We start from the raw sequence: 13,954 nt of genomic DNA on the forward strand, positions 1-13,954 counted from the left end.
TCGGCCATGCCAATCCACCTCATCCACAAAGGCCTGGCCTAAGTGGGTAAAAACTGTCCTCTAGTCACACTGCTTGCTTCCAAATTCTCCTCTCACTCCTCAAGGGCCTTGGGCAGAGTGGGAGCAGGGAGCAGAGCAATATTTCCATATTTTCTAAATCTTTTTGTCCTAATCCTGCTCTCTTTCAACTTGAACTTAAAAGGAAAATATTTGCAGCCTTTGTTCTCAATTTCAGACTTGCCTGGACTGGAGGCGGCCTCCAGCATAGGAGCAAGTGAATAAGGAATGTGGAGGATTGCCACCGTTCAGGCTCCAGCTGTCACCCTGCTGTGGTTTGCCTCAGCCCCTAAGCCTTCGAGAACAAAGCCTGGCTGGAGTTGTCTTTCACACAGGACAACTTTGGCATTTTTCTGGCCCAGAAACATGAAAGCCATCATTAACCCCTCCTTGGGGCAAAGGAGACCCAACACAGGAGCCAGGTTGCCCTTCCTTCGAGGGATAACAAGGGCTTGCTTTTCCCTTTCCTTCGCTGCTGAGCACGCAACAGGAGAAAATACTAGACACCCATTTCTTTCTCAACAGCTCACCCTGTTATACACTTAGGCCATGAATTCACAGCCACAATAAGCACCTAAGAGAACTTCTCAGAGGCCCCGTTTGATTCTGATGGTCAGGCACTGTGTCAGAGATGCAATAAATAAAACAAAGTCCCTGCCCTGAAGGGGTTCAAAGTCTACTTGAGGAGACAGTCACTTAAACAACTAATCCCAGCAATCGAGAGCTATCATGCCTGCTGCCATGGCGACCCAGAAGAGCCAAACCCAGTTCCAGGAGAGGAAGTCTTCACGGAGGTGGTGACTCTTATGACATATATTTCAATAACCAATTTATTTTTTTATAAAAATGACACTTTATCCTTATAATAATTCAAGCATTAAGAGTCCAATGAAGAAAGTAACAAAATACCTCAAGCCCCACAACCCGGAAATAACCAGTATAAACTCTTCAAATGGATCTTATTGGAATTTTATGAGGGGGAGAGAGAGAGAGAAAGAAACTGCTGTCACAATGAATGAATCAGTGCAAAGGCCCAGAGCATGGAAGTGACAAGAGTGGGGCGTGCATGGAGTACAGAGTGCCTGCTAGGGGTGCCAGCTGAGGCTCACCGCTGCATGTGGGTCAGACCGCATGTACAAAGCCGGTGTGCCCAGTGCCATGTGGTGGGAGACTTTCCATAAATCTGCACTCAAGGAATAGAGGAACACATGGTAGAAAGGTAGGCTGAGCATCAAGAGAGGAAGAGACGAAGACCAAAGGAGGCGATCCATTAAGTATAAAGAAATGAGCCTAATATATAATAAGATGATCACAGAATAGCACCCCCCATTTAATGAGATTGCACATGCCAAGTCCTCAGCAAAGCATTTTTCATTGTCAGCGCAATTTTCATAATTGCATTACCTATGTTGTAGTATTGCTATTTTACATCCAAGGAAACACCCAAAAAGATTATAGATGACCTGTCCAAGCAGTCATTTAGGATCTGATCTTGTATCGATGCTCTTAACACAGTGCTTCTGTCTTTCCAGAAGATTCTGGAAGGTTTTTAGTAATACTAAAAACCACACCACTGAGTTAGTACAGAGTCAATCCCTTCCATTCAAAGGGTTTTGCTTGGATGCATAAGTGTCCGTTTGAAACCAATCTTAGGGGTGCCTGGGTGGCTCAGTGGTTGAGCATCTGCCTTTGGCTCAGGACATGATCCCAAGGTCCTGGGATTGAGTCCAACATCGGGTTCCCTGTGAGGAGCCTGCTTCTCCCTCTGCCTGTGTGTCTCTGTGTCTTTCATGAATAAATAAATAAAATATTTTTTTAAAATAACCTTAATACTTAAAATAATAATAATAATAATCTTAATACTTTTTTTTTAAGTGGAACCCAATGCTGGGCTTGAACTCGTGACCCTGAGGTCAAGACCTGAGCTGATATCGAGGGTCAGATGTGCAACCGACTGAGCCTCCCAGGCACCCCTAATCTTAATACTTTGGGATCACATGTCACATTCAACCCTGAAATCATTAAAAGTGGTTAAAGGGAAATACCAGAGCCATCAGGCTTAAAACATGTGCCCTATTTCCCCGGAAGGAGCAGTTTTCTTCCATTACTACGATGAATAATTTCACACACCGATTTAGTGTTTGTGGGTCTGATTGGCAGTTGCACAAGCAGGAGGGAAAGGAGAGCAGGTGGCAGGGTGCAGGCAGGTCTGGAAACCTGGAGCTCGCTCTGTGGAACCCCCTTTCAGAAGACTGTTGCCCTCAAGTGTGGGGAGGCCGCCGGTGGGGGAGACAGTCAGGAAACCAGAGGAAAGATTAGTCTGACTCAGACACTCTGGATAAGATAAGAAAAAAACAAGGTCTTCAGATGATCACACAGGAGAATGTCTTTAAAAAGAAAAAATTATTTTTTTTTTTTAAGTAGCAGCCAGGGTCGTGAGGTTTGGTTCTATCGGCCCTTCTCTTGTACCCTCTCCTACCGCCTTCCAAGTTCCCAGCTCCCACGCCATCCTCTGCGGCCACCCGCCGCGCGCAGCTCAGGACAGGCCTGGGGAATCCCGCTCGCTCTTCCAGTCCTGGCCGCAGGGCCTGGAGCGACAGGTCTTTTTCTCCTGAGGAGCCCTAGTTCTACTCAGACCCTTTCCCAAGGACAAGCGGGCAAAGCCCCAGGGTCCAGCTCTTGAACCAGCTGTCCCTGAACCACCTGTGCTCCTGCCAGGTAAGGCCAGGTGGGGGGATGGCAGCCAGAGCCCAGAGGGCAGAGCTCCTGGGAGAGCCACTCAGGCCACCTGCACCCTCTCCTCTGGGGTTCTGGGGGCACCTGGACGTGCAGACCAGGGTAGACAGCCACCCCCGTCCCCAGGAGCTGGGACCTTAGTGCCCACAGGGAAGAGATGGGAGGTGCGGAGGCACTGGCTGTCTTCCCTGCCATGGGGAGGGAGTCCATTTCCCTGTGGAAAGCCAGGTCAGAGGCCCCTCACATCCCCGTAAAAGTCCTAGTGGCCTGGTCCCTTCTCTTTGGACTCTCCCAAGGTGCTGAGACTTTTGGGAAGTTGATAAGGGAGAGAGGAGGGAGCCAGAAACAAATCTGAACAATTGTCTAAGTCTGAGAAAAGAGCAGGAATGAGATTTCTGGCCTCCGAGACAGGTGCACAACAAGGGGATGGACCTCCAGAAGAGTCCTGCAGAGAGCCGGCCGCCAGGGGCCACGGAGGGCAGGGCTCCGGGAAGGAATGGCCAACACTGACCTGGCCTTGGCTCCGTTCAGAGGGTAATCCCCAGAGATGCTCAAAATGGAAAACACAGACCAGCTTTGTCAAAATCACCCAGGAAGTGTCTATGAAAATAGCCCGTCCCAAAAACCCATAGGAACAATCATGGATCCCCCACCACCTTGCCCCATCTTTAGTCACTCTCCCCACAGACCACAGTGCCCCCCCACAGCCCCCCCCACACACCCAGCCGACCCAGGGAACAGGGGGTGCAGACATGTCTTCCTCTATCTTGCTATAGCTGAGCAGCATTTCCTGTGCCCCATGCCTCATTAGCACATCAGTGCTGTCGTTTCCTGTGACGACTCTCTGTTTCCATTCTGGCAAATGTTTGCTCTTTTCTCTCTGCTCTGGGGGTTGGGAGGGGATGAGCTTCTCACGGAGTCTCTCTCTCTCTCTCTCTCTCTCTCTCTCCTCTTGGCAGTTTCCCCCCTACACTCCTCACACTTCACCAGGAGGCTGAGCGCATAGCATCTCCCTGAGCCACCTCTCTTGGGGCGCATGGCACCAGGCTGAGTTCGTGCTTCCCACAGTGGACACTGTAGCCACATCCAGGTAGAACCAAACGTGTTGTTTTTGTGTTTGGGCTCAATGCAGCCTAACATTTCAGGGGTAGACGCCAGGTAGACGCAATGTTGGGGGAAAGAAAGCTCTAGAAAGATTGGAAAACATGGAGATGAGGAGGATTTCTAGTCTTCTTATCTACTTAAAAAAGTGGTTATGATGGTATGCAAAACGCAAGTCAATTTCGCCTTTTCTCCTGATGGATGGTCACTTAGGAAGAGCCAGGAGAAGTGGCATGTGTTAGCTGTGGATAACTGAGAGAAAGCTTAGAAGAAGAAGCTGAAGCCAGAGAGGTTTCTATGACCATGGATGGGATCACCCCGACCATTTCAGAAATCAGAGGGAGGATCTTGGAAGCCAGGACTCTGCAGGTAACTGCCGGCAGCCTGGACAGGTGAGTAACTCAGGGTGGTGAGCTCCACCCTCCCCTGATTTAGACAGACAGCCCTGGCCGACCCCGGGCACTTCTACCCCAGCAGTGCTCCTAGCCCTCACGACTGCCCTCAGGTCCCCTTAGACCACCAGATTCTAGGCTTAGAGAAGCTTGCCCAGGACTGCTGGGAGGGAAGGAATGGGTATCGGTGAGAAAAGGAAGTTGCAGGGAGAGGGTCCTTAGACCTTGCTGTCTGGCCTGGGTGGATTTCTTACCTCCCAGAGGTCCCAGTCACTGTCCTCAATCTTCCCTGTATCAGGTCCCAACAACCACTCTCCTCCTTCCCCCTCAAAAATTAGGAGCCACCATGATGGAAACAACAGGCCTGTTTTCTTTCAGTGATGTATTTTTAGGTCCTAAAAACTTTCCATGAATGGAAAATGCAATCATCGATGTATAAAGATATGTCTTTAGGATATAAAATCTCATAGAACTCAGCATGGCTATACATTTTATTGCTAAAACTTGCAGGATCATACTAACAAACATAAAAAGTCCAAGAGTGGTTGAAACTTTAACAACACTTGTAGGTATGAATCTCAGTGCTGTGATAACAGTGCAACTCAGCAATAATAAATTTCAAATCACTGTCGTTTAGGGAAATAAATGTATTATCATGACAAACACATATATGTCACCTGCAGGTGGAAGGAGCATGGATGGGGACTGAATTTATGAAGCTGTCAGAACCCTGAGGCCCCCCCAGATAACTACTTCTATGTTCATTCGTGTTTACTAAGTCACTCATCTATTCCACAAATATTCACCCTGCCCTTGCTAAGTGCCAGGCACTGTTCCAGGTACCAGGTAAATAGGATGGACAAGTCCATGGCTTCTTGGAGCTTACAGTCAAGTAGGAAAGTCAGATATAGACAAACAAATGGATATATAATAAAATGTCAATCTGTCTTAAGTGTATAAAGGAAAACCAGAACAGAGTTAAGGGGACTGGGAGTAATAGGCCTGTCTGAGCAGGTGATATTTCAGATGAGACTTGAGGGAAATGAGAGATGGAGCTACCTGCCCCCCCACCCCCACCCTGGGAGAGGACCTGGGGGTCTGAGGTGGCAGTGTGCTATGCACGGACAGGGACCAGCCAGAAGGAAAGTGGTAGGAAATGAGGTCAGAAGGTAGGCAGAGGGGCACCTGGGTGGCTCAGGAGGTTAAGTGTCCAACTCCTGATTTCGGCTCAGGTCATGATCTCAGGGCCATGGGATCTAGCCTTGCATCGGTTCTATGCTCAACTTGGAGCCTGCTTGGGATTCTCTCTCCCACTCCTTCTACCACTCCTCTCTCTCTCTCTCTCAAATAATAATTTAAAAATAATAATAATAATTTTTTTAAGATTTTATTTTTATTTATTCATGAGAGACACAGAGAGAGGCAGAGACACAGGCAGAGGGAGAAGCAGGCTCCCTGCAGGGAGCCCGTTATGGGACTCAATCCCAGGACCCCGGGATCATGACCTGAGCCCAAGGCAGATGCTCAACCGCTGAATCACCCAGGCATCCCTCAATTAATAAATATTTTTAAAAGAGAGAGAGAGAAGAAGAAGAAGAAGAAGAAGAAGAAGAAGAAGAAGAAGAAGAAGAAGAAGAAGAAGAAGAAGAAGAAGAAGAGGAGGAAGAAGAAGAAGGAGGAGGAAGAGGAGGAGGAGGGCAAAGGCTAGACCATAAGGGGCCATGAAGTCCTCACTGAGTAGGGATTGTGTATGTTATCCCAAGTGTGATCAAAGTCATGTGGGTCACAGGAAGAGAGGGGATGTGATCTGGTTTACTGTGAGGAGGATCATGCAGGCTCATGTGTGAAGCTAGTATGTGGGGCTCAAGAGGGAAGGCAAGGCAACGCACTAGGGAGGTTACTGCAAAGACCCATGTGGAAGCAAGGAGTGGCAATGGAGGAGTGGAGGTGATTGGGTTTGGGAAAGATGCCCAGAGCTGAGCAGATGGAATTTTCTGGTTGACTGAATAATTGAGGTGTGAAAGAAAAGGAGCAGTCAAGGATAGCTCCAACCACTAGCTGATGGGAGACACCAGAGGAGAAGCAGGCTTATGGGAGAGGAACAGGCATTCTGTTTCAGACATATTTGGTTTGAGATGTCCATTGGGCAGTTTAGCAGAAATGTCCAGGAGAATTGGGTAAACAAGCCTAGGACTAGCTGACCTGGCTTCTAACATTTGGGTCTGTTGGCCATTCCTGCTGTATCCTCCATTGGCTTCTTCTTGTTGCAGTAGGCAGAGCAGAGCAGCAACCCCGTGCTGTCAGGGAACCACAAGCAGCAGAAACTCACTCCTGCATTTGTGTGGGTCACATTCCACAAAACAGCAAGTATTGTTGGAGACCAGTTCTGCAAGTCTATACGTGGGGGTTGTTCAAATGTCCGCAAGCCGGACTCCGTCCCAGAGCAGCTCCCTCTTCCACACAAGACAGGACACCAAGGAGTAGGGAATGAGGAGGAAGCAGGGGCAGGTGAACCTGATTTTGCCAGTTTGGAGGACAGTGTGGTACACTGGAAAGAGCGCACAATCTTTGGGCCCCAACAGACCTAGACTCACGTTCCATCTTTGCTCCTTCCCACCTGTGTGATCTTTGATATATTACTCAGCCTCTCTGAGTCTAAATCTCAGGTTTCTGGCCACAAGGAGAGATGAGATGTTGTAGAGATTAACACACACCCAAACCCCTGGCATCCAGTAGGGCTTCCAAAGGGGTAATGCCCAGCTTCCTTCTGTCCACAATGAAGACACTCTCTTCAACCACACAGCCTACCCACCTCAGCTTTCCGGCCGGCTCCCATTCCAAGTCCTCGGGCTCCAATTCCTGCAGAAAACCTTTTCTCCAGCCTTCTCAGCCTCCTACAGCTGGAGAATGGCCCTTGTTTTTCCCCACAGAGAGAAAGACCAGAGCAGAGCCATATTTTCTGGGTTTGCAGGATTCCTTGCCGTCCTACTGACCACTCTGATCTTCTACAGCCTATGGAACTGGAATAAATGGAAGAAGCAGCGTGAGTCCTTTGATTGTCCCAAGTGGAGACACACGAGGATCCACCATCTAGCCTGGCATTCAAGGCCAAGTTTATTCTCCAGACATAAACTCTGTTCTCTTCTGTTCTTCCCTGACACACTGGCCATTGTCTCACTTTTGAGAGTCTAAGCCATGCCCCTGAAAGGCTCAGTGCCAATCAGAGTTCCACTTGGCAGGTCATTGCCCTGAGACATTTATGCCCACCCTTTGCCACCACCCCCTACTTGCCCACTTGCTTCTTCTCCCAGTCTTCTGGCTCAAATGGAATTGGGCAAGTGTGAAAATGTATTTTTTATGATACATAGTGAGGATGGGGAATATTTTCAGGGACTATCTCACACCTAAGGGTCCCTGCATTCGGTACCACTTGCCCCCACTGAGATCTCCATCTCTCTCCTTGTCTTGCAGGACACATTCCTTACTTCCGAGTTACCATCACGCCCTTACTTTCTCTGTCTCGACCCAGACAAGGAGCCAAAAATATTTATGACTCCTTACCCCAGAGGCAAGGAGAGCTGGGTAGGTTTTTCTTTCTAATCTGCAGAGCACAAATGTTACTGAACTTCATCCAGAATGCACCTCTCATACCCAGAAGCACCTTTTTTCTTTTTTTAAGATTTTATTTGTTTATTCATGAGAGACACAGAGCAAGAGAGAGAAAGGCAGAGGCACAGGCAGAGGGAGGAGCAGGCTCCATGCAGGGAGCCTGACGTGGGACTCGATCCTGGATCTCCAGGATCACGCCCTGGGCTGAAGGCTGCACTAAACTGCTCAGCTGCCCCAGAAGCAACTTCTTCTTTTTTTTTTTTTTTTCAGAAGCAACTTTCTTTACATTTTCAGACCTTTCTGCCCTTCAGGGAGCGTGGAGGAGGACGGGATAGTCAGAAGCAGGCTGTAACTCCATTAGGGGCCTACAGAGCTAAAAAAAAGGGAGCTGGGAGGTGTCTGGGTTGGGTTTTTTTTTTATTTGTCCTGATATGAAGTCCTGGATGGGTATGTCCAGGAATGGGGGACACATACAGAAGAAGAGCATGGCCTCTGGCATTACAGGAGCCTCCTCCCCAGCTGCTCTAAACTCTGTGCTAATTAGTGTCCTCTGGTCCTTGTTAAAAACAGAGGACAGTCCCAGGCCTCAGAGCACATCATTCTCCCTAGCTCTGCCCCTCTCACCACAGCACACCGGCCTCAAATACCGACACCACACAAACCCACATCAACCACGATGCGGGGACCATGGAGGTGGAAGCGCTCAGGGGACTGGCTGGCTATCTTCAGGATTTGTTCTCTGTCCTTTCAGGGAGACGGCAGTCAAGGAGTAACCATATTTTCAGTACCGAGAGCCTCCTTTCCAGAAATTATGATAGCCCTCCTTCTGATCCTGTGGTAAGAGTCAAGGGAAAGGACAAGCCCCTTGGGAGAGAGGACATTTCTCGGGCAGAACTGGGGTAAATAAGTTCAGGTCACAGATCTCCTTTCCTGGCAAACAACAAGTCCCCTGGCAGTTGCCCTGTGGCCCTATTGATAAATTGGGAAGACAAGCCTCAGGGACCTCCCTACTGCCCAGGGACAAAAATCATGAAAGGTAGGAACAGTTGTTCAGGATTTTAAGTGAGATACCAGGGCACATGTATTCAAAGATACGGTGTTAGAATGGAAATGTATTGTTTTAACAAAGGTAACAGCTCACTCAAATGAGTATTGTCCCTTCCAATGCTGTATCCTACCTCGAGAGAGGATACAAATATTCCAACAATGCTGTGGATGCTCGAAACATCCTTAAAACCCTGCTTTTGGGAATTACTTCTGGGGCCCATGGCAAATGGTTTCAATTATCCTCAATAGCAGGTATGTTTGTAAGTCATTGAGGACTGTAGCTGGTGTAGAAAGTGTTTGATCAAACGTGGGGTATTTTTGAGGTTACCATGGGAACACTACAATGAATAACAATGACCTAGTGTGTCCTGTGACCTGGCTCTAAAGGCAGCCCTCAAGGAGGAGCCCCACAACGCTGTGGGGCAGAGACACCCAAGACAGGAAAGGGGGGACCTGGAAGCTCAGGGGCCTCATCTCCAACAGATAAGCTCTCACTTGCTTGTTGAAGAACCGGTCCCTTGGCTCTGTGGTCATCTCAGATGAACACAGTCCTACCGCTGCTGCTGATCCTGCTGCTACCCAGCTTCTCACTACCCAGAGCTTTACGTTCAGTTAGCACTTGGACACCTCTAGTGCTCCTCCCACATATCCCATCCTTGGGCTCTGCTCTCACCTCTACAAACTCCTGGGGGACCAAGCTTGCATGGCTGATAATGTGCAGGGAGGACGAAACGTCACTGCCAAAGCGAGTTCTAGCACTCCATCCCAAACTGATATGAGGCCACAACACATGTTTGGCTACGGACTGTGTAGTAGATGAAGAACATTTGGAACCAGTTGCCAACATTTAAAAATCTAAAAGATTTCACATTAAAATCTGGATGTCCAGCTTTTCTTGAAAAGTCAGAAGCTCTAGAAACATCAGACTGGCATCCCTAAATGGTCACAATGGGCTGGGTCTGTATGCCAGGTGCCCCTTTAATAATAACAACCATTTGTTAGTGTCTTCCATGTGCCAGAAACTATTCCCAACACTTTATGCATAGTCACACACTTACTCCTCACAAAAACCATATCACGTGGATATTATGGCTCTCCCCATTTTATTTGCGAGGGAGGTAAGGCACAAAGAGATTAGGTAACTTTGCCCAAACTCGGCACAGAGTAGCGAGGCTGGGATTTCCACCCTGAGTCTAAGGCTGAGTCACTACTTTTAGCCACTGTACTCTATTGCCTCTCAAGGCTCAGAGGTAGCAGGCTCTCTCCAGTTCATACTATTCCCCTCTACAGACTCCCCATTGAACACCCACACTGTGACCAAAAACCAGCAGCAATTTATCATCACATTTACACTTGTGTTCCCTAAACTTAGCCCACACTACTCATACCTGCACATGATCTAAAGCTTTGCAACTGGAGACCTCCAACTTAGACATGTTCTACAAGGTAAAGAACAAAGTGAAGGAACTATTAGATAGTGGTCCTGGGTGGGGAAGTAGAAAGGTTTCACCTGTATTTCTGCTTCAGTCCTGTCACTGGCTTTCTCTTCTTGCTTATAGCCCTCCCAAGCAGGCAATACCCTCTGGCTGTACAGAGACCATACTCATGCCAACAGCTATGCAGTGGGCATCTATGACAATGCCACGGGGCTCCAGATGTGTGGGGACCTCACTCCCTCAGCACACTATGTCAATGTCAGAGCAGCCAGAGACTGCCTGAGCATTTCTTCAGAGGATTCAAGAGATTACATCAATGTGCCCACAGCAGAAGAGATTGCTAAGGCTCTAGCTTCTACTGACAGCACCCCCACGAGCCTCTTTGCCCTCCCAAGTGCCCAGGAGCTGGAGTCTACTGAGGAGAAAGACAAGGGCTGTGGGAATGCCAGTGACCACATCACTTTTGGGTCTCTAAGGTCTGAAAGCAATGATCCACTCAGTGATGGGGAAGATTCTTCGGAGACCTCGAATGACTATGTCAATATGGCAGGGCTGAATCTTGAGACCATCCAGGGGAAGCAGTCCTGTCTGGTTTTCCAGTGCTATAGAGATTACGAAAATGTTCCACCAGCACACACCAATGGAAACCAGCAGCAGGGGGAGGAAGAAGTGACATCCTCAGACACAGAAGGCAGGATGGATGGTCCAGGTACCCACATCCAATTTGTTGTGAAATCAGGGAGTTTCCTGGCTCTAGGGGAACATGTGACCTGTCAGCCATCTGCACAGAGTGAGAGTAGTCAGATGAAACATGAAGAAGAAATGTCAAATGACACTTCTAGTGACTATGAGAATGTGCTAGCTGTCAAGTCAGAAGACAGGGACTCCAAGCAGGGACCAGACACATAACTCCTTCCTGATGAATTAGGACCCAGAAACCCAGCTGAAGAGCTCTGTGGAGTAGGCTATGCTTGCCAGACCCATGGCCACTACGAGGTCTGGTAAAGATCGCTGGCCATCCTTATATATCTCAGTGGTTCATTCATGCACAGAAGTTAGGGAACTCACAAAAGCCAATGTCTGAGAAAGCCAGAAGGGAATTCTTCTCAAGCAGGGTGCAATTATCTCTCATACCAACCTAAGAATGTTTGCTGAAACTCCCTTATAGGACAATTAGTAGATTAAAAATGTAATAGTACTTTAGTGAACAGTGGAAACATGAAGTGGTCTAAAATCATCACCTTTGCGAATACCAGCAGGATGCAAAGTGAGAATATGGATCAGTTTGTAATCCAGGCAGAGGCCAAAAAGAATGGAGAAGTCGGAGTTGGGGTGGGACAGCAGTTTCCAGTTGAAAAAGGGTGTGGACAATCAAACGCTAGAGAATATGTGGGACATTAGAACCGTCTTTCATTGTACTATCCACTTTAGAAAGGTGATAGTTTCTCAGAAGCATACACTTATACAACCCAGCCATTCCACTACTAGATGTTTATCCAAGAGAATTGAATATTTGTGTTCATACAAAAGCCCATATATGCCTATTTATAGTAGCTTTTTTCATAACTGCCAGAACTAGAAATAACCCAGAAGTCCTCTAACACATAAATGGAAAAATGAACTGTGGTATATCCATGTAATAAGGTTATCTATACTGAACATAAAAAAGGAACGAACTATTGGTTTGAGCAACAACACGGGCAAATCTTAAATGCATTTTGGTAAGTGAAAGAAGTTAGACCTAAAAAAAATCTACAAATTGTGTGATTCCAATTATATGACATTCTGGAAAAGGCAAAACTTTAAGGATGGAAAACAGATTAGCGTTTGCCAGGTTTAGGCAAAGGGAAGTTTACCACAAAGGAATTTCTAGGTTAATGGGGCTCTTCTGTACTGGTACTGTGGTGGCAAATACATAACTGTGAATTTGTCAAAACACAAAAAACTATATAGCACAACGAGTGACTTTTATTATATGTAAAAAATTTTAATTAACCACTCTACCAGGGGAAGCCATAATGGAATGAAGATTAAGACAAATAAACCTAACTATATTACAGATGGATGATATAGCCTCACTGAAGGTGGGGGAGGAGCTGGCCTAATTAACTTTGGAAAACTATGCTTTCACTTGAAACTGTAAGATAAAGACATACAAACTGTACATAAACACTGCACTCTAGTTGGTAAATTCGTATCTCAGAGGAATATAGTCTAGCAATTCTGAAACTACGTTAAATGTATGCTAAGATTGAACAAATAAATAAACGTAGATAAGGAGAGACGGGTTTCTCACTATCAGAAAAAGAGGTGACGAATAAGCGAGTAGAAAAGGCTACGATGAACTCTGTGGTGCCAGACTAGATCTGGAGGTATAGTTTGAACTCTTGTTTATTTTAATATATATATGAATAGGGGCACCTGGGTGGCTCAGTCGGTTAAGCATCTCCCTTTGGCTCGGGTCATGATCTCAGGATCCTGGGATCAAGCCCTGCATCCGGCTCCCTGCTCAGTTGGGAATCTGCTTCTCCCTCTCCCTCTGCTGCTCCTCCTGCTCGTACTCTCTCCATGTCAAATAAATAAAATCTTATATATATATATATATATATATATATATATATATATAGATGCAGAAATAAATATAGAGATGTGTATACATGGGCTAGCATACCTATACTTCTTAGTTCTATCCCACCAGAGGGTCTAGAAGAATTGATACCCAAGAAGCAATGAACACACTTAGCAGCCAGCTCTTAGTTTCTAAATATCATTCTCAATAAAAGGAACCAGAGCTCCTTGGAAAAATGGCCACTTATAGATCTGGGGGAACTTGACCGTCTTGTAGATAAAGAAAAGAAAGAAAGAAAGAGAGAGGAGGGTGGCAGGGGAAGAAAACAGAAGAAAATAGGCATGTTGGAAGGAGCCATCTAAAAGAGCTCCCAAAGGCAAAAGTAGAACAATCTCAGCAATAAAAATAAATTATGATATAAATGTATAACTTAGAACAAAATAAATATTCTTGAGTCCATATCAATAAGTGAATAAAATGGAAGAAAGGGAGAAATCTTCTTTCCAGATGAATTCTGAATAATAAATATAGAAGAAATGAGGAAAAAACAAAATCACTACTAAGACACCACAGAACTGTATGTTAATTAAACTGGAATTAAAAACTTAAGGGTGCCTGAGTGGCTCAGTTGGTTGTCTGCCTTTGTCTCGAGTCACAATCCCAGAGTTCTGGGATGGAGCCCAGTGTTGGGTTCCCTGCTCAGAGGGGAGTCTATTTCTCCCTCTTCCTCTATCCCACCCACCTGCTCATATGCTCTTTCCTCTCACGCTCTCTCTCCCAAATAAATAAATAAAATCTTTTTTAAAAAATAACAAAATAAAAATATTTTTTAAAAAAGACACCACAGAATAATTGCTGTGGGCAAGTCTTAATGAATGCTAAAATTAGTGGATGACACATTAGAGAGAAGTAAGATAGTTGCTTAGCCTCAAAGATCTCCCTTCAAATATTTGTACTTTACTGTGATGACTTTAACACACATCCACAAATGAATCAATACTTCCCCG

At 46.5% G+C, this 13,954-nt stretch overlaps 1 protein-coding gene across 1 annotated transcript; it reads left to right on the forward strand.

Annotated features, from left to right (window-relative positions):
- Window positions 1-3,641: 3,641 nt before the first annotated feature.
- Window positions 3,642-12,890, forward strand: LAX1 (lymphocyte transmembrane adaptor 1). Its single transcript, XM_038585954.1, has 6 exons — window positions 3,642-3,883; window positions 4,108-4,286; window positions 7,217-7,329; window positions 7,758-7,868; window positions 8,647-8,732; window positions 10,502-12,890. Exons 2-6 carry the CDS (start codon window positions 4,192-4,194, stop codon window positions 11,285-11,287), a joined length of 1,191 nt encoding a protein of 396 aa, XP_038441882.1. The 5' UTR covers window positions 3,642-3,883; window positions 4,108-4,191; the 3' UTR covers window positions 11,288-12,890.
- The last annotated feature ends 1,064 nt before the right edge of the window (window positions 12,891-13,954 follow it).

This window comes from Canis lupus, chromosome 38, assembly GCF_011100685.1.
Source record: "Canis lupus familiaris isolate Mischka breed German Shepherd chromosome 38, alternate assembly UU_Cfam_GSD_1.0, whole genome shotgun sequence".
In the NCBI taxonomy this organism is placed as follows: Eukaryota; Metazoa; Chordata; class Mammalia; order Carnivora; family Canidae; genus Canis; species Canis lupus.